Source organism: Gavia stellata, chromosome 12, assembly GCF_030936135.1.
Source record: "Gavia stellata isolate bGavSte3 chromosome 12, bGavSte3.hap2, whole genome shotgun sequence".
In the NCBI taxonomy this organism is placed as follows: domain Eukaryota; kingdom Metazoa; phylum Chordata; class Aves; order Gaviiformes; family Gaviidae; genus Gavia; species Gavia stellata.
Genome location: NC_082605.1, coordinates 7222225 through 7243530, shown reverse-complemented (window position 1 = coordinate 7243530; position 21306 = coordinate 7222225). Strand labels below are relative to the sequence as shown.

At 42.1% G+C, this 21306-nt stretch overlaps 1 protein-coding gene across 6 annotated transcripts in view; it reads right to left on the bottom strand.

Annotated features, from left to right (window-relative positions):
- The window catches only part of LOC104261919 (6-phosphofructo-2-kinase/fructose-2,6-bisphosphatase 4), a 51057-nt gene that overhangs the window by 19147 nt on the left and 10604 nt on the right, over positions 1–21306 (bottom strand). For 4 of the 6 annotated variants that reach the window (XM_059823045.1, XM_059823046.1, XM_059823050.1 and 1 more), the window contains exons 1-5: positions 15924–16032; positions 8050–8166; positions 4400–4496; positions 1908–1974; positions 618–692 (exon numbers count right to left, since the gene is read on the bottom strand). In XM_059823045.1, coding sequence (XP_059679028.1) covers positions 618–692; positions 1908–1974; positions 4400–4496; positions 8050–8166; positions 15924–16032 — 465 coding nt within the window. Of the gene's footprint in view, positions 1–617; positions 693–1907; positions 1975–4399; positions 4497–8049; positions 8167–8971; positions 9006–15923; positions 16033–21306 lie in introns of those variants that run through there. The other 2 variants (XM_059823048.1, XM_059823049.1) reach the window with 2 other exon arrangements.

The following is a 21306-nucleotide window of genomic DNA, read 5'->3' as shown; positions in this document are numbered from 1 at the left end:
GATGGAAGAGGAAGAAATAAATGCAGAGGATGCAAGTTCAGCCACACAAACAGTAACTAATGCTTCTGAAATAATAATTTAGAAGCCTTTCAACTAACGGAGCAGCCTCACCTAAAAAGAGGTTTCTTTTGCTGTCTCAAAGGTTTACGGAGATGCAGGTTTAGAGGAACTGAAGGATTACCGGAGAACAGCTAAATGCAAAACAATCCTGGACAGAAGGCCCAAAGCCACAGAAAGTTTTTGGTTTGTACAGAACTAACACAGAATTCCCTATGTGTTTCTGCAGCAAAAATCTGAACTGCACCAAGAACCATATTTTAAATAGTTCTTGCTGACAGTACGCTCAGAACTACAGGTCCAGGATGACAGAATCGAAGCCATAGCATAGAAGAGATTAGCTCCAAACAGTACGAACAGTAAAGATGAGAAAAATTAGAATTGGGTGACTTTTAATCACAAACAATGATTGAAAACACAAAATGCACTACTGACTAAACATCTAGGAAGGATGCGGTTTATGCTAGTACACTTCTTAACTCCGAGTACCGATAAGGGCAAAACTATCACTGCCTTACCTGTCCAGGCATTAGCTCAGAACTCCTTTGCTTTTGACTCACCTTATATCCATTTTCTTCACCAAATTTGTAAATAGTTTCTCTACGTTCTCGAGTTGTGTTTGTAGCATCAAAGACCTAGGAATAATTATGGGGGGAGATAGAGAGGAATTAAAAAAAGCATCATAGCCTGTGAAAAGCACTGTGTTAGTAACAGCAAAAAGAAGGGTTCAAAGTCCCTCAATGTGAAGGAAAGCAATGACAATGCTTCCCCTTCCCTCTACCCCGCTACCTCAACATACTCCATAGGAAAATAAAAGACATTCAGACTTTACACACATGATTTTCTAAATGCTAAAAAAAGAGTAATATTTTGAAAGCACTACTAGCAGAACACTGTATTTGGAAGAAGCAACCAGAATTTAAGCCTAACACATAATACACGACAGAACCTTTCTCCTGGCCCGTATCAGCATTAAATAATAATGCATAGTTTTTTAGCGAACTTACACTACACAAAAAAAGATGCTGCAATCATTATGCTATTCAAAACACAAGTGTAAAACTTTTAAAGAGCAGAAGATGTGCAAGACTTGTAAATCCTGCCCATGAATTACAAGATATATGCAGCCATTTTTCTAAGAACTTACGTTCAGCTCTGAACACAACAGTGTTTTACCGAAGTATGAAGTTTGCCAAAATACAAAGTTTACCGCATGTCCCCAGCAGACCTTATAGTTAATGGTTTTCCCTGATTAGTTAATGAAAACACCAGAGTTGTGTCAGTAGTCTTAAGAAAAACAACGTTGTGCACAAAATATTACTAATGTGAATGTGCAATATCAAGTTGAACAGCTGATGTTTTGCATCCCATTATTAAATACTCAGATATGCAGCAATTTACTTTGAGTTTCTCCTGCTCTCTTCAGAGATTTCTCATGTCAGTAACACAACTGCCAAGCAATACCCAGGATGCTTTTTGTTCAGTAACTCTTTACCTTTCACTTGAAACACTAGACTATCTAATGGAAACAAAAGCGCAACCAAAACAACAGATGTGTTTAACAGTACATTATATAATGTGGAGAGAAGGGGGACATTTTTCTTAGTGTTACCCTCTCCCCAGTTAACCCCTCAAATCACAAAGGTGGTTGCTCAATATAGCATCATCACCCTGAACTTAACTGCTCCATTCACTGCAGCAACAAGGCAGATCTAACATGCAACTCCCAAAGAAAAAAAATCTGATACACTGAAGAGATACTGGAATTACTCAGGCTGTATATTATCCAGCAGACACACACTGTTTCATAGGGAAGCATCTCAAGAATGTGTCTTCAACATGAAACTTACAGCCACGTGCCCATTTTCTTCACTGAGGTACTGTCGGACATCATTCAGCGCTGCTAAGGCACACTGTCTTGAAAATGAAAGAGAGTAAAACTCATATGCTTGTTAATCTCATTTTATTAATGCACTTGTGCATTGTGATCAAAGTGCCCTGCAAATATTAGATAATCCCTCTCAAAAACACGTATTTTTTAATCAGTCTCCCTGACAAAACATGGGAAAAACCAACAGAGGTCAACCAAGCTATACAAAGGAAACATGGTCATGGCCATCTGCCTAAAAAAAGACCAGTCCAGCGCTCCTCTGTGCAACTGATACAACTATACATCACCACAGAACACCCATCAACTTTGCTGACCAGGATAAACTTTCACTGATCTAAAGTAACATCACTGAATCATCCCTGCAACTGTATTCTTTTCCCAATTACCTACTCATAGATATTTGCTTCTTAATTTGATTCTCAAAGAGGGAAAAATAAATCACCTTCAGGCTTTTACCTTGTGGCCCTAAGTTAAAGTGAATACACAACTATTTCTCAGTAACCTGCTTCTTCTGAGCTATTGTGTAAAAATTGCTTATGTCAAAAAAAATCTGTTAAAACAGAGAGCAAAACAAACTTAGCACCAAGTATTAGAGACAGAGGTGAAAATAACATCCCATTGTAGTCACCAACCCAATGAAACTACTACTGGAGACTACTGAGGGCAAACACCAAAAAACCCCACCCCTACATACTTCCCACTCATGTTAAATCTGGACAAGAATAAATCCATTTGCAACTTTCCTATTTCCCCAGCATTAGTATTATCTTCAAAGTCCATTATGATTTCTAACACATAAATAATACTGGAGAGCAACATTAACGTTGTACATGATTTACTCACCACAAAGCCCCATTTATTTCCAGTTAAGTACAGTCTTTTTGCAGTACCAACATAAAAACCTGTCCATTTCAACAGCCTTTCTATGCATTACTACTCTATTTTGACTGCCAGACTGAAACGTGTAACTTCTCCTACATTTACCATATTCTGCATGCACAGCTTTATCTTAAAACAAAAATGAAGGCTTTTCAATCCTGACAGTATTTCCACATTAGCATGGTTAATAGACGTCAGGAACTGAGATTCATCAGTCAAGTCTTCACTAAACAAATATAAACCCTCTTTACTCATTGCTAACTAGGCAGATTAGCTCACACAGCCCATTTCATGTTATATTCCCCACCATTTAGTCTAATAGGTGACACAGAAGCACGTTAAAAGGTTTGGCTCTACCTCTAAGCAAAAGATAGGGGCTTGCAAGGCTAATGCACCTTATATCCACTCTTTGGTCCCAAAGGTTTTGAGGGTTCTTATGCAAGTTGTTCTCCTTTGACATTAGCAATACTCAACTGCTGCTGAAGAGGAAAGGGAAGAGAGAAAGGACAAGCAGAGGGACAGCCACAAAAGAAAGTCCAGACATTTTTGATGCTTGAGCTGAAGCAATTAAGAACAAAATACTCTGTATTTTAAGTAGCCTAAACAAATCCATTTCCATGCCTCTAAAATTGCTGTTCCTTCTCTTTTCATACTGCACACTCTTAAATGTTTTCCTGAAGATACTAAAAAAGACAATGAATGGTGAAGAAGACGAACTTCCCATTTGATCTTCTGTAAGAAAGAGGCAGCTCCCTCTTGCTCTGACCTTGTCTTCATCTACCCTTTCTTCTCAAAGTCTTTCCTCGATATTAAAGCACAGCCTCTTTCCAGGCAAGAGGGGAGTCTCAAGTGCTTCATGTGGGCACACATGTTCACACTGGTGCTCACCTGGCTTTGCATAGCATTAGCAAAATATGGCAATTTTCAAGGCAGTGCACTGATTGACTACATGAAGCACCTGCATGGTGGCCAAAAAGACAGTTTCAGGGAGAGCATAATAGTGTTTCATTCCCGCTCATTTGAACGGATAATGACAAATATGCTCAAAGTAGTCCAGGCAAAAACTTCCAGTATGCATACCAAAAAGAAAAGCAGTTATGTGGGGTTTTTTCTTCTTTATGACCCACACAAAAGCTCTAGAATGGTATTTTAGGAATTAGACAGCAGAAAGAGTCACATCTATTAGCTGATGCCTTACAAAATGGTAAGAAAAATAGTAACTATTTGATAAAACTACTTTGTTTTGAGCAAAAATATCCTGGAATACCTGTAGGAATAACAGCAGTCACAGCTTACTGAAAGGTGAAAAGGAATTAAGTATTTACCTTCTCTGCATTTTTGATGCTCGAGATGAAGCAATTAAGAAAAAAATACCCCAAATTTTAAGCAGCCAAAACAAATCACTTTTCCGCATTGTCTAGAATTTCTTTTCCTTGTCATTTCATATGCAGTCTCTTAAGGGTCTTCTTGAGCATATAAAAATGCAACTTAAAGCAGTCTCTAAGAGCAAATTACACAGGGTACCATTTTAATACAATTAGCATTGTGTGGTCAAACACATTCAAAACTTACTTCCTGATTTTCAAGCCTTCTTCATTGTCAGGCAGGAAGAATTCAAAAGATTTATACTTTTTCACCAAATCTCGACGATACTGACCAACGTTAAATTCTGCCAAGAAGAAACCAGTATTAGTGGGAACTAACGATATTCACGTAAAAAAGACAAAATTTATGACAGCTTTGAATCCAAACTACCTGCAAGAATAAAATAATTTAGCATGTACGAAGTCAACATATCATACTAATTCTTGTGTTTTGGGAGGGGTTGTTTGTTTTTAAATACAAAGACAACGACAAATCATAGAAATGGCGAAAGAACATTTGGGCTTCAATGGAGTCACTTGGCCGTATTGCTGTGCCTTGGTCTGCCAGTTTGCCTGAACAACAAAAAAAACTCTTTTCCTCCTTCGCAGGGGTGGTTGGAAGTCTATCTCAGAAGTCTACAAAGGACTACTAATAATCTAGCTTTATCTTCTGCATATATGTACAGTGAAACAGTATTCTGACAGCACCTCCCAAAACTTTCAGCTCTTACTTAAGCAAGGAAGAGTTCTAAGCAGAACTAATCAATCTTGCTTTTGATAAACAACAAGTCATGGAAACATTTTTTCAGAACTCTGCTCAGATATTTCTATTCCTTAAGGATCAGTACACAGTATTTCACAACCCCTGTTCCATTTATTTAACAAAAAAGCTTAAGTTGTTAAAAAAATCATTAAAAAAATCAGCATAAGTACTGAATATAAACTTACTGTGATCTCTTAACAGCGGTCAAGAAAACTATTCTTTATCTGGGCAAAGATCCATAAGGTCTATAGCCATACTTGTGTCACAATATTGGATATGGGATTAGGACAAGGGAGTTCTGTTTTGCGACACAGCAGACAATGACACCGTACCCTAATTAACTTCACTTGACAGCTCTGAAAGTAGGTTTCTGAAGTGCAATTAATGTTTAACTTGTTTCTGACCTATAGGTTTTCTCTGCCGAACTGCAAAGCATTTTTTTTTTAACATTAGATCAAACTGAACTATGCTGTTTGAGAAGCTGCCAAGGTGTAACTACTTGCCAGACTTCATTTCTGGAAAGAGGAAAAGAAGTAACAGACACAATGGCTGAGTTGTAATTAAGAAAAAAAGACATAGGATAAAAGAGCTCAACCATTAGCTGCTGTATATAGACTGTTGTTGGGATCAGGGGCAGAGGATAAACAATATTTATCCCCCAAAAAAGTACAGTTTTGTTTGAATTCAACAATGTTGATGTAATTTTTTTTGTGGACAACTGTATCACACAGATTATAGTACAATCCAGGTTATTCTGTGACAGGTTTAATGAGCACTGGCCATACTGGCTACAGGAACAGGTGGTTCCTTGTAAGAAAAGCAGAAGATGCAAGAAGTTCACATGGCCAGTGTTGTCAGGCAATAGCCCTTTAAAAATCAAAAATAATTAATTTTGTAAGAAAGAATAGTTACTGCAAAAGGGTCATGCACAGCAAAGGAAAAAGTGCTATCTAGTGGGATGATCTTTAGCCCTTATTATTAGCATCCACCCCTGTGGAAAAGTTTCACAAAGCTAACTGGTATCACAACTACCACACAGCCAGAACTATTCAAAAAAGCTTCCCAAAGTTTAGTATCTAAAACCCACATTGCAACACAATGCTATTCAGGCATCTAACTGACCTCATTTCCTTCAAAAAGCCCAGATAAAGGTCCTCCGTATTTTTAACCATTTCACATTCTAAACGACAGAGTATTTTGGAAGGAATAAAAGAAAACACAAAACTGATGGCTGAAATGATTCAACTAGTATCAACCCTGGGCTATTTACCTTCTGTTCTTGAACTCTCCAGCTTGCTTTATGTATGTTACATGAAAAGATGGCATTTATCTTTTCTCTGGTTTACATAACCTCAGAATTTTAACCATCTGTCTCAGAGAATAAGAACACTTACTATATTAAGGACACACACTAATTTTAAGACATTAAGAGCCAAAGGGTAACAGATGTTAGGGCTACTCGATACTTACAATGTATCGATTCAGTCCCAAACAACTGGAAGCATTAGGCAATGTGTCATCTATTCCCTTAGTTAGTGAGGCATTTTAAATTGATTTCAGCTTTAGTAAAATTGCATCACTGATGACACAAACATCAGGAAGGGTCTGTGGTTTTCCAAGAAAACCTCAAGTCACCCTTTCTAACAAAGACAAACCACAACCAGCAACCTATGAGGGAAGTTCATATGGTAACCTTATGTTGTATATTTTTGTAAAATTAGGCAGCAATGCTCTAACTATTTTTTATTAAGCACAAGTGCATATATTTTCTGATGTGCTGCTCAGTAGCCCATGGAACTTTTCCTATAACTGAAGGAGACCACCCTTACCTATTTTATTGTAGTTGGGGTATATTCAACCAAGCATGAGCCAGATGTGGACAAAATCTTGTTTGTTGTCCAATACTGGACATACAAGCATAGTTATATCACATACATTTTATCAGCTTGGATACAGGCTAACCTATTTAGATTGTTATTCCATTTCAGCCTAATGGATAAAACTGAAGTTCCTAAATATCTGACACTGCTCATCAGAAGGGTTATACTGTGTGGAAACAGTCAAAACTCAAGTGATAATTTAAATCCTGTAAACTCTCATACTCAAACAATATCCTCCATAAAGTCTCATCTAAGTAAAGCATATTAGACAAGTTTCTAAGAGCTTAAGAAAACACCAACTCCAAAAGTCATACCCTAGAATCGAAAGGCAGTTTAAATACAGGCCAGAACTCTTAAATCTTGACTTCTCAGAGCTACTAGGAAATACGTCTCTGAAAATCCCGCCCAAAGTCTACACTTTAATATGATCTAATATGTTTAATGTTATTTAAATGATTAACTAGTCGTAACTATAAGGCTAACATTACTGCACCAGACACAGAATCACAGAACACTAAAACTATGGTTTTTTCTACAGAGGAGAAGGCAGGGGAGATGGCTGCTCAGAACCTCAAATGGACTTAGGTCTTGTTTACTTGTCAATCTGGGCCCACAAGATACCACAGGAGCTCGGGAATGAGGTAGGACAGCCAGGTCCTTAGCATAGCCAATCTGAGCCATTTCCCACTCAAAACACACGTATAAAGTCTTTAAGAGAGTGATAACAAGTGGCTGCTTCAGCTCCTTGGGCTCTTAATATTCAAAGAGCTGTAACTCACTCCACAATGCAAGTTACACAGAGAACTGCATTGCACAAAGTTCACAGAGAAAATAAGATGGAGAAGTCAGAACTTTAATCCAGAAGTGCTGACTGCTTGTCCGCTTGTAAATGAGATTCCCTTTCACCCACATAAAGAAAGGGAAAGGAAAAAAAAAAAAGGGACAGCTGAAGAACCGAAGTGCTAATGGACAAGGGCAAAAAGTTGATTTAGGCACCTGGCAGAACAAGGAGGTAAATTAACAGTCACCAGAATTTGATTAATTAACATCTAAACGGAACAGAGAGCCTGTGTATACTATTGCTTAAAACTAAGTTAACAAAGCAGAAGGATTTTAAGTAGTCAAAGTCAGCAACACAATTACTGGGAATTAGGTTTATAAAACACCTAACACCTGCCCCTGTCCTTCTGATGTAAACAAAAGTAAATCCCTCACCTTTTGTAGGCACTCCAATCCAATTTAAATAGCGTGTCAGCTTCTTCGAGATGTAGGTTTTTCCTCTCGCTGGGAGACCCACCATGACAATCAGAGTAGGGCAATTGGTCATACATACTGAAACAGAAAAACAGTAAACTAGGATTTACCATTAACATTCCCACAAAGCAAAAGCTTATATTGCAGTGGAAAATTACAATCCATGTGCTCTCTAAGGAAGTGACCGTTCAAGCAGCTCATGCACTGTGTCTCACTATTTCAGGGGGTTTCTTCAAGAGTACGGTGGACCTAACTGGGTTTCTTACACTGTGCTGAATTTTGGAAGGGTGAGTCAGTGGTAGTGCAACACTGAACATGTGAGTTGTATGCAGGCAGAACACTAGAAACCTATGTATTTGCACACATGTTTTAAGACATACAAAAACAATACAGAAAAAAGAAGACACTGACACCTTACACCCCTATGTACCTCAGTTTAGTGCTTGCATTGAAAGGAAACAGCAAGGTGTACACAATTTTTAGATAATTTTTAAATCTAAGACAAGACCCCAACACTGCTCAACCTCTTCTTGGTTTTGAGTGAAACAAGCACGACAAATGCAGCTTAATACATTATAGTATGACATGATACTCAGTATTTATTATTTCTCCTTTAAATATTAACACAAAAATCTCTCTTGATACAGAGCTCATTTTGGCTGTTCTTCAATGGTTACTAGGAATAAAGCACAAGTATTCTACACAATCAAGTACAATAATCTGATATACTGATATAAGAACAGAAATAATCAAAGGCAGTGTATAATTAAAAAACCCCACTGTATGAAATTAGAGGAGTTATATGTATAAACTAAAAACCTTTAGGCATTTCCTTTCAAATGACAAGTTTTTGAACATTTCAGTGGCACAAAACTATGGATACCTTTCATGAATCTATCACAGCTACAAGGAACTGCCTGAAAAGAAAGAAGGTATTAAAGTGGTGCAAAGATACCACTGGCTCCCTCCATCCCCTATTTCAAAGCAATTTCAGTACTATCCACATATGCATCAATTTCCTCAGTGTCTTCATAGAGGAGGAATCTGTTCATTCCAAAAGACTAAATCTCAGTGTTATGCTGTAAGGCATAACTAAACTCTTGTACAAAGCACTGTAATTGCCCGAGATTCCCAAACCTTGGATTGATGAAGTCCCATCCTACAGAGTCACTTGCACGAATCTGGCACAGCTACTCCACATAGTAAAGCCATCGAAAAAAAACAACCAGATTAGCAAAGACAGATGCACTTTCTTAAAACGTACATTGAAAAGAAAAGAAAAACAAAACCCAAACCCATTAAAAATACACCACTTTTCATAACAGAGAGGTGGCAAAACTGTACCTAACCTCAAACCCATGAAACAGTCTACTACTCCATGTAGTGGAAGTTACAGAGAACTGAATGCAAACCAAAACAGATCCATCCAAACACACCCATGTCTTGGAAGGACACTGATAAAAGTCCTCAGAGTAAGCTCCTCTGGGCAAAAGCCTATAAACAAGGAGGATAATGTTTTTGTCCCTTTTCCTCTTTGTCCTAAGTTTAGGCCTGTGAACCCCAACTCCAAAAGGAGGAAGGAAGGCTCAAGAGAAACAAAGTCTATGAAGAGCGAAGAGTACAGCACTTACTAAACTTAACAGCTTTGCTTCTGGTTTTAAGGACAACAAAATAAAATACTGACATGAGAAAAATCCCTGAGCCCCCCAGAGAAGACATTGTTCTTCAAAGCCAATTTGAAAGGTTCTTCATCTGAAATATCCAACTTGAGTTTTAAATAATTTTCCAGTGTCAGCAGTGAAATAAGAGTTGTAAAAACAAAGACAAACCAGTATCTGTATAGAAAGGTTCTGCGCACTGCCTCAGGTCCACTTGCTCTGCAAGGAACCAGTGCTAAGCAAAACAAGCTTTTCTACCCATTCTGAACAGAATTTACCAACTAACATTATAACTAGATCACCTCAGTTTTTATTTTCTTTTTCCCTGGGGTGAGCCATACAAATTTAGACTTCTCACAGAACATTTGTCTTCTGGTAGTGTAATGATAAACCTATACTGGAGCAAAACTCCATTTTGCAAAACTAAGGGCTAGGAAGCTGCCATGAAGAAACCTGCAACCCACTTTAAATGGTTGCTTCACAGATTACACCAACAACCGCTCTCTAAACTAAGTCCTACTGCCTACGTCAGTTTGTAATAGATCTTCTCACTGAGCAGCAAAGCTGATCAACACAACTACCACAACGTGCAAGAGGGACATTTCCTCCCATTGCCAAGCAGTCAGTGTGCAAGTCTGGCATCACGTCCATTTTTACGCAGATTTCCTCAAAGAAAGTACAAAAACTAGAAAAACTGCCTTTATTAGAGCCCTGTGCATACAGTTTAACACGCACACCTAATCTGTTATTCTGATAACTCTGAGCACTGCTATTTAGTGTGCGATCATATAGCAGAAACCAAGGGAATTATCTGCTGATCCTAATCAAACAAGTTGCAAACCTGTTCTGATTAGGTGCCAGGCTGACCCAAGACTGCTTTTCTTCTTTAAAGGCAGATACCAGTAAAACACATGCCCTGCACACCAAAAGGAAGAATAGCACTGATTCCAATGATCTTAAATACTCTGCTTTTACACAATGCCATAGCTCTGTAAACACCACCACACTATGAATGGTGCTATGGCATATACCACCAATTAGTGCTTGACTTCAACACGAGGATACCAGTTCGCAATCTAAAATTCGGGACACTAAACAATGTTTGGTGTTTTGGTTTAGATGTCTAACAGTGGTTGTGATCTAATAACACTTACATAGGTGGCACTTTGTGACAAGCACACCTATGCATTCGGAGGTAGAAGCCAAAAGCACATTTGCTGGCCAAACCAGCAGATGGTAACACCTAAATGATAGGACTGAAAACAAATGCACACAAAGCAACTATTTTATTCTTGCTGTACCTTAGTGTAGCATTCTCAACAACACACATAAGACTCTGCACAGCAAACACAGGTTTTTGTTTTCTTCCTTACAATCCTGTGTCATTAACAACGCTTAATTTTGCTCCTTAGCTCAGTAAAAAAGTCAAGACTAAACCAAAATGCAAAGTTCTGAGGCTGTATCAGATACTCAGAAGTTAAAAATAATTTCATTTTCTTGCACTTTCTCTGAACAACTTTCTCAAGAAAATGTTGCCAACACTCACTGCAAGTGGCAAGGAACGTTCATTCCAACGACAGTATTTAAAATGTCAGCGTCTCAACATTTTCACCTTCCTTTGAAGAAACCTAAGCAATTTTGACACGAGGAAGCAGACTGATAAAAAACCCAAAAAACCACAAGTTACACATATCTAACTCCTGGAATAAAAAAGCCTCTTTAGTTTAATATTTTCCCAATGGCACAATGCTCAGTTCCCCTTTTCACAGCACCTCACCATTATTCACTTTATAAGAAAAACAATTTGCAGCACAAAACTGGTGATATAGGTGCAAGTTGCAGAGCCAAGGCAGACTCCGCAACTTTCTCTCAATTCCTTATCGCTGGATTGTCTGGTTTACCTCTAGAAACCTCTCTACACAATCCAGTCTCGAGAAAACAAACTGATTTTTTAATACTGCTTCACATATGTAATTCCTATGGGTTTCCAACAGCCCCAACCTGTGGATGTGCTATCAACAGTAATTCTGCTAGAGGAACACACAAATTCAGAACAGCAAAACAAAACTTATAGGGTTGTATGCCATCATTTGCTAAAGATGTTCTATGACTTTACTCATTTTTTTCCTTTAAAATAGATGTTTATAATATATGCATGTAAAATTGCATGTTTATGAACAGCAGCATTAAAAAGAAATATATGTTGCATCCCCTCGCTTAGAGGGAACACACAAAAAACATGCCAGAAACACCCATCAGTGAAGGAAAAAGCGATGAAGCACATTAAAATTAAATACTGCAATTTAAGCCAAGTCATTATCCCCGTTCAAAATTTCTTATCTACTACTGAACAACACAGCAAGTTGCAGCTCAGAGTAAAATTATGACTGCCTACCCTTCTGAAGTTTACGACTTAACCGTCAAGGAAAGAAGAAACTACATGCTTGTTTCTTCCCTCTTAGACTCTATTGTGAAATAATGCAAGACGCAGAAGGTGGTTGTGAAACCAAACTGGGACTCTGAACAACCTAGATCAGCTGCGCAGCATTTCATCAGCCCTCAAAACTCACATGATCTTGTGAAATCAGAGACAGGAGTTGGTATTTTTCAAGTTCACCTACTACCTAACGTACTATCAGCTGTCCCTTCCTTTCACCCGAAATAAGATTTTGTTTCTTCCTTATCTGTGTTAAATTTTTAAGTCAACTTCTAAGGTCAGATGCTTATTATATCAGGCTGCTATGGTTAGCCATCTGAAGTTTAAGAAGGATTCTTGCTGTTTCTATGGCCTTCGACTCAAGGCCTTTTCTCTGAAATCCCTGTACTGTTTCGAGGCTCATATACAAATATCTTTAACTATAAGCCAACACAACCACCCTTCTAAATAAGGTTAGCCCTACATGTTTTCTTCTATCACTTATCCAATTTAACTACTGCTAATCCCTTTTTTCCTGTTGATTAATGATGACAATCGGTCACCCTTCTTCACCTTCCACAGGGATGAGTTCCCCATCCTGCTGCTCTTTCTGAAGAGCATCCTGCATCTATACCTGAAGAAGTCCATCATCTTGTAATTTGTCTCTCCTGTTTTTGTCCAAATCACCAGTTTCTAACATCACCTTGGCACAAGGGATTCAGAATTCTTATTTGTCCTCTAGCCAGCCTCACACCACCAGCTGCTCCTAGCAGCTCTGCCATCCACTTGCTCGGGGTTACCATTTGCTTCCTACAGCTTTGATGCCAAAAGCGATGGCCCCATGATACACCCTGATCCTCAAGCTACAGCTGGGTGTTGTCCTTACCTCATTCACTTTATCCATCTTCAGTTCCTAGGGTTGGGAGTACAGATACACATAAGCAGCATGAGCTCAAAGGGTAGAGTTCTTTAGAGCAAAGATAATCTTCGTTTGCTACTTTTTTTTGGACCTGCTGTGCATTCATACTGCTGTACGAACAGCAAATAAAAATTATTAGAATGACCAAATTCCACAACCTTTAGGCAAACAAAGTCGTTAACTGTAGTAGGGGGAAAAAATGTTTAACCACAGGAAGTTCACTATTTATCTCCCACTTTATAAACATCCTTTGCTAGGCTCTCAAAACAACTTTCACTATAGCATACTTTGCTATTTATTTTTATGTCCATGTTTGTAGCCCATTGCTTGATTCATAGAGCTTGAAGCAATGTGACATCCAATGCCAAGAGTAGCTTTAGTGCAACCTTTTTACAGATGAAACCTTTCACAAAGGACCACAAAAGGTAAGTGGCAGTTATTAATAAAAAAGTGCACTTCTACTGCCTACAAGTCTTACTTTGGAAGGTCACTCAGAACAGTTACCTTCGTTTTATTGGTCTCACCAGCTGTAAAAGCTCAGTCTGCTCAGCAGGCTGCAGGTGGCCAGAACTCCTCCTTGAAGACCTTGTAATGTACAGACTAAAAGAACTAGCTCTTCAAAGCCCTGTGACAGCTAAACCCTAGCACAGCTAGCCAGATTTCTTCTTGCCCAGATAATTACAGTTGCTACGACTTTTAGAAAATCACACTAAAAACAGCTAACACCGATAAGTCCCTTTGAAGATAGATCTGCCGAGTCCTCAGCTAGAACTGTGCAGGATTCTGCTCATCCACCTTCTAGAAAAATAAAGCAAGATTGAAAGTAGTGCAGATAAAGGTCATCAGCATGAATGAGGAAATAAAAAATCCAGCCAAAGATGACTGAAAGAGTTCATCTTGCTTAGCCTAGAAATTCAGAAGACATCAGAATGACTAGCTTCACTGCTTCCACTGGAAGGCTACCCTTGAGGACAAGAAATTCACTTCCAACTTGACCTTGTATTTTTTGAACAGTTTAACACAGTTACCTGTAAAAGCAGAGAACTGGAACTGGTCAACCCAAGCACTGCCCCAAATGACCCAGCCTGGGCAGTCCATCCTGAGCTGCCACAGCATGGCTACAGTGCCCACAGGTCATGCTGCCTCCTCAGAGCAGGGGCGACGTAATCTGAGGCTAAAGGACTCTGCAACCCCCTTACACGGGAAAAATTACAGCGTGTTCTCAGTTTGCTGAAACAAGATAGATGGTTTTATCAAGGAAGAGTAAGTTCCGCTCCCCTCTAGGCTGTTTGTAATTCTTACGTATCACAAATGACTGTAAACATATTATGGTATGCTGCAAGAGCAAATGCGTGCAAAAGCGAAGGGATTAAAAAAAAATATTTCCAAATCTGGGGGCGGGGGGTTAGCAAAAAGGTTTCTCAATTATAAGCGGTCTTGGGCAGCAAAAATTCTAGAATCCTACAAAAAGAACAGATATGTAAAATAATTTTTTCAAGTTAGTTTATAGTCAAGAAAAGCTAAATAATTCTGTCAAGAAGCCTCCGTATGTCACCAAATTACATGTGGCCTATATGCAATTTTGTTCTTGTGGGTTTTTTTATAAAATAGTGTCGGTGTCAAAGCTATAACAAATGTTACTTTGTTTGGAAAAGAGATGCCGCATTAAAGCCAAAATGAAACATTCTCCTTAGCGTGTTTACAAAAGCAATTATACACACTTTCTGACCCTCTTCCTATTTCAGCATACATGTCCTTTTAACACCTACTATTTTTCAGATGCTGGAGTAATTCAGTTCACACAGAGCCACACGCCTGCTTGCCTAGCAGAAACCAAGAAAGTTTGCGCTTTTTTTTAGCAAGGGCTGGACCAAAGCAAGACCAGAGCCAAGGCAGCAGCCCGTGGACGCCTGCCATACCAGCAGAGCCCTCAGCTCTTTCTGTCAGCGCAGCCTCTTTGCATGACAAATAAAAACAATTCTATACGACAAAGCCCCTTTTGTCTGCAAAACTGCCGTGTACTGAACCTCAGTTATTTAAGTAAGGGGGGGGGAAGACAGGGAAAAAAACCCCGCAAGGCAAAGTTTGTTAATAAACTACGGTTTACAAACACCACAGGCAGTCTTTAGAGAATGATGACTTGGTTGGCTGCACCTCAAAGTAAGGAAAGCCATTAACTCATACAACAGATGGCTTGATACAGCATTGGCCTTAAAAGAAAAAACCAGAAATACAGTGACATTTTTAGGCCTCTCTTTGAGAAGAATATGCTGAATATAAACGTTCCCTGGAACCAGAGCGTCTAAAAAAAAAACAAACCCCAAAAAACAAACAACAAAAGGAACTAGGAAAGATACTCTTCCTAGCCAAGCTTTGTTGCCTTCCGTTGGGCACAGATCCAGCAGCTTCGGGGTTTTCTCCCTTCCCCGGCGTTTCAGGCGATCCTCCACCGGGGACCGCGACCGCCTCACCCAGCAGAGCCACCGTCCCCCGCACATCAGCCCCGGCCCGGGTGAACCATTAAAGGAGCCTTCCGCACCAGAGGCGAGGCAAGAGGCGCGTTAAAGCCCAGGCAAAGGGCTTGGCGGTCAGGGGGGTCGGTAACGGCGGCGGGGCCGTAACGGCTCCGGCCCCTCACGCCGCTTTCCTCGCACCCCGACTCCGTTGAGACCGAATCGCCCCCAGGAGGGGCTCCGCGGGGCCCGGCTCACCCGCTGCGGCCCAACCGAGCAGGCGGAGGCGGAGCGGCCGCCCGGGGGTCCCGCTGACAGCTGCCGCCCGCCGGGGCTCCGACAGCGCGGCCCGGGCAGACCCCCCGCCTCCCCGCCGCCGCCCCGCTCACCGCCGCGCTGGGCGCTGTGCCCCGCCGGCAGCCCGTTGTCGTAGGGCTCCCACGTCTTCTGCAGCGGGTTCTGCGTGAGCTCCCGCGCCGGCGACGCCGCCGCCGCCATCCTCGCCCGCCTCCCGGCTCCCACTGCAGTGGCGGCGGGCGGGGCGGCGCCGCCTCTCAGCTCGGCGGGGGCGAGGCCGCACCGCCCCCTGAGGCGAGGCCGGGCGCGGGCAGCAGCACCCCCGCGCCGCCCGCAGGACCGCGCTGCGGCGGCTGCCCCGGCCTGATGGAGGCCCTCAGGCCGGAGCGGCCCCTCACGGGGCTCCCTGCCGCGCAGCGGGAGGCCCGGGGCGGCGCCCCTCGCTCCCTCAGGGGAGGGGCTTCGCGCAGCGCCCCTGGTCTCCAGGCCCTGAGCGGGGAGCGGCCTGGCAGGCCGAGGCCGTGTCGCGCGGTTTATTTTTCACGACGGGTCTTCTCGCCAACGCCAGCGGGGCGGTCACCGGCCGCGGGAGCAGGAAGAGGGGTGGGAAAGCGGCTGCTTCCCCAGGCGACAACAACGGGGGGATCGGGGCGCAGCCGGTGCTGTGCGCTGGCAAGCGGGGGATGGCGGCTTCTGCAGCCAGCACCGTCCGGCTGCGGAGAACATCACGCTGCCTCAAAGGGCCTTAAAGCCCTAAAAATAGCATCTCCGGGGAGCTTGCAATGTGTTTTAAGAAGTCATTGAATTACATATTTTTCTAATAAAACTCTATCTTGGCCTGAAGGCTAAATTAATACCAATGTAGAAAACCGTAAATAAACAACAGGTTTCTAACATCTCTTTTAGCTACCAAAAAAAATAAAGCTTTTCAGAAAGTACACTGATAAGATCCTGTGCAGCCGTAAGGGCAGTGGTGTGGCTAAATAAAACACCCAGCTGTCACATTTCCACATCAACTTCATCAGCTTTACAACAGAGAGAAAGCCCACAACCAAGTCCATTAATTGGGCTGAGAAAGTCCTAAGAAAGCTGAATATTTCACTATTACATCTATATATTTTACAGAAGATAAATGCAACACACTGAAAATATGGTACCGAAGTGCAATATGCATTTTCATTATTATTCACTCTCAGGCGCTCAGACATGATGACACTGGCCTAAATACAAATGAAGGTCAGTACATAAATATTTTTTTATACTAGTCAGACTCTGGGCATCCGAGGATCATTTTTAGTTTCTCTATTCCATTACAAGCTAAAAGGTGGCTTTTTAAGCAACAGAAAATCAGTTCTCAGAGACATTTGGTGAGACACCCCCAGAAGAGTTAGCACTGGTTTTCCAAAACCACGTTTGTTTGAGCTGCCCTTCCCTCTTTTCAAAGCTGACTTCCTTCCTTCAAGACCGATAACAATTTTCAACCATAGGCGCCTGCACCTTGTTTTTACGATAGCATTTTTTTTCCTGATTTTGTTTCGAGTTGATAGCCAAGGCGGGGGGGGGCAGAGGGGTTATAGGAGTTACATTAACAAGGGTCAGAAAACTAGGAGCAGAGAGAGGGAGTTCTTGAACACTTAAAAGCTTCTTGGTTTCTTCTATTAAGTACGTATTTACTTCCAACAGTTGCCAAGAGTTGTGAGCAGGAGCAGTTTAATCTGCATTCCAGGTTAATCCTGGAAGCCTGTCTCCTGCGCGCACACAGAATGTTGGAACAAACAGATGACTGACTTCAGGGTAGAGTCCGGCATCGGGACGTACCCGCCTCACCCTCCGATCACAGCATGGCGTGCTACCACCAGGATGCCCCAGCTTTCTTAACAGTGCCTCCAGGAAAGCCAGGCAAGTATTGTAATATTAACAGAAACAACAGATTAACAGAAATGCCGACTTAGAAAAGACTTCTCAGGCTTGTTTTACATAAAGTAGAAAATATATTAAATCCTTCCAATCTCTAGAAACCCACTTCTTTTCCAAACCTCCTTTCTGCAAATCCACACAGCGCAGAAGAACCGAAACTGCACTCGCACAAAAACACGGACCTGATGTTGTTCATACAAGAATAGCATTTTTCAGAGGTCTGCAGGGTGAATTATCACATTTCTAAGGCTTGTCCCCCAAACATGAGGCACACCATGAATGAACTCTCTTCTTGCTCAGGCAGATTTAAACCAGTGGCACCGGCGCAAAACTTTCATGCCATTACAAACACAAGGACAAACTCTTATTTGAGGTGTGCATGGGCACCTGCTCAGCCTCCTAGCCTGCATTTTTGTTTGGGAAAGATTTCAGCTTGATGGATGACTAACTTTTGTTGTTGATCAAACTTATTTAAGGTTGGGTTTTGGGGGGTTTGGGGGTGGTGGTGTGTTTTTTGTTTGTTTTTTTATAATCTCAGTGCAGTAATGGGCTATTTAAGGACACAGAGAAAGTGAACACAGAAATACTGTGCCACTCCTGAGGTCTCATTTCAGAACATGGTTTTCCAGGGCACTACATTCAATTCCTAGAAAAAGACAGAACAAATAAACATTGCTCATTAGATTACCAATAAATGATAGAGATCACGTTCTGCACAATTCACATCATCAACTGCTGTCCTACTAGACAGGCTTGAGAAGCAGGGCTGGTTCCTGCAGGTGAACTGCTGGGGACTCAGCTTTGTTTGCTACAGGGAAACCACAAATAAGCCTTTACTCCTTGGAGGGCTTTTTACACAAAGCTTCTGCTCTTCGGGCCACGCTGAGCACAAAGCTTACCTGAAAAAGCACCTCTCCGCAGATGCAAAACATCGAGGGGAAAGGCAGTCTTGGAAAACAAACTGCTGCACAGAAACAGAACGTGCTTGAGCCAAGTAACTGAGTTATTCTTTTCAAATGACTGACAAGACTGGAAACTCTTACGGTTTAACGCATTCAGCAAGTGGTAATTATTTCTGAGACAGGGAGAAATAAGAGAGACTGAACCAAGGCTTTTGCTTGATCATACAGAAACCCTACTTTGTATCTGTAACTAAGCTGTATCATATGCTAACCATATAATACAAGTTCTACAATATCTGCAAGTCACTTTCATGTATCTCATTTCCCTAATAAAGATACCACTTTATAGTCTGACAGCCTATAAAAAAATCCATAAACCACCCAACATCTCTGCTGCGTCTTTCCATCATCGCTCCGGCGGCACTAGCTCACTACTTGAAATAAGAAAAGAAGACTTTCCTGTCCTCCAGGTGCCCACGCCCTCGCCACACTGAGCACAGCAGATACAGCTCACGAAAAACCAGTTCAAACCCTTCTGCAGCACATAAGATTCACAAGATATCTGTAAAATTACTAAAGGGCACACAGAGGCAGTCAGAGGTCACGACGTGGTTTGTGTAAGCGGGATGGCTGCAAAGGAGTCCCTGTGCTGTACCAGGCCCTGAGATCAAGCACATGAGATGTTCCAGCACTGCACTTACATTAGAGCCCTGTCCGGACTACGACCATATCCTGTTCCTGCTCTCGCAGCAAAACGCGAAGAAGATTTTTTTGGGAAGTTCCTGAAATACAGAGCACATCTTTCAAGATAAGAAGCTGCTAAAACACAAGCTTCCCGTTTTCCCCTTCTTACTGCCGATGTTTAAAAAAGCTGTTTGTGATCTTAGCTGTGCTTTCCAAGAAGTGGAGCACCACAAACGAGCAACACTCAGAAGCGTACTGAACCGCTATCTTGCGTATTGACAGGATGCAGCACGAACCGGAGATTTCTGCAGAAATGGAGCGCTGTGGCCGTTATTCTCCTCCACTACGCGCTTCAGCGGGTACCGCTGGAAGCCTCCCTTCGCTTGGGGAAACCCTGCGGTTAACCTCGGCTCTCGGGCGGGCAAGCAGCACGCCGGGGCGAGGGGCCCCGGGCCGGGTGCCGCCCGCGCCCGCCAGGCGGCGCCCTGGCACCGCCCGCGGCCACTCCGCGGGCGCGCAGGCTGCAGGCGCCCCCCGGCGGCAGGCACCGGCACCCGCCCTCAGTGCAAGGCTCCGCGCCGCCCCCGACAGCCGCAGCAACGCCAGCAGCGCCGTCGCGGGGCGGGGGGGCACCGGAGCGCGTGCCCGCAGGGCCCCCGGGGGAGGCGAGGGCTGCAGGTGCTTCAGGCGCTGCGAGATGGAAGTTCGTTTAGGCACGCCGAGCTGCAGCAGATGGGCTGTACCCGGACTATTCCCCTGGAAAAATTAAGTAATTCACTTCTACATTTCAGAAACGTACAGCCAAGTCGCGCTGTAAACACCGTGCCAGGAGATACCAAAGCTTCACAGAATGCTAGTATTGAAACACACCAACTCTTGGCTTTTAAGCACCCAGGGTAGCGTCCGAGGTTACGGAAAGCTGCAGGGAAAAGTCTGTCTACTAATCCTGAGTTATCTTCTCAACCAAATGAAAAAAAAGTAATTGGGGCGAGGGGAGTCCATGCTCAAAACTAAATAGCCCCATTTCTTTCTAGATATTGAACACCAATTATATTTCATCATTAACCTCATACTTCCATTTCTCTAAACCAGTTCTCCTTCCACAATGTCATGAGGTACATTTTTTTATCCCTGCAGTATCAGTTATTTACCACTTTGAGAAAACCAACAGCACCTGATCCCTACACACACAACTGGCAATAAATAGCTGGCAAAAAACTAAACCAGGTGTTCTTTATTGCAACTGGCAGGTTACTGTTCTAGCTACAAGTAACAAGCAGGAATTAGTTTAAATGATCCCATCTTAAAATAGGTAGCTACATCTTCTACATGGTGCAATGGTGAGAAAGAGTCCTTATTCCCCCTTTAAGAAGGTATATAGAGAGGGCTGTATGCCCCCCCAGCTTACAACTACTCTAAAAGACTTCAGGCACATAGCACAACACAAGCTTAGTTTCAGTACAGTTTAAGGAGGCACAGAGGAACACAGAATTTGAAAAGAGCATTACATATGAATGTTAGTCAAGAAATACAGGCATGCACCAGCACAATCTTCAGCCACAAGCATATCTTAAGTATCCAGCTTCAACATCCAACCAACGCTCGCCCTTTTCTACATGGACTAGATAGCTCTGACCAGCTAACTAGCAGCCTGCTACGCTGCATCACAATATAAAGCATACAGGATAATTCCTATTGAACTTATAATTGATTTTCTCTTTTAATGAAAAAAAAAAAAAAGAGTCAAGTATACCTTCAGCAGGCTTGTGGCAGTCCTTCATTGGCCAAAATCCATGCAGCTGGAAGCATCACCTGAGGACAGCCAGCGACAGCTATCTAATATACAAGGCAGCTACAACACCACGAGCCAATTAGAAGAGATGGTGACCAAACGCACAACTATGCTTCACCCTTTCTGTTCGCAAGGAACAACACTCCAACATTTCAAAACTGGATTTCGGGTGGAATGGGA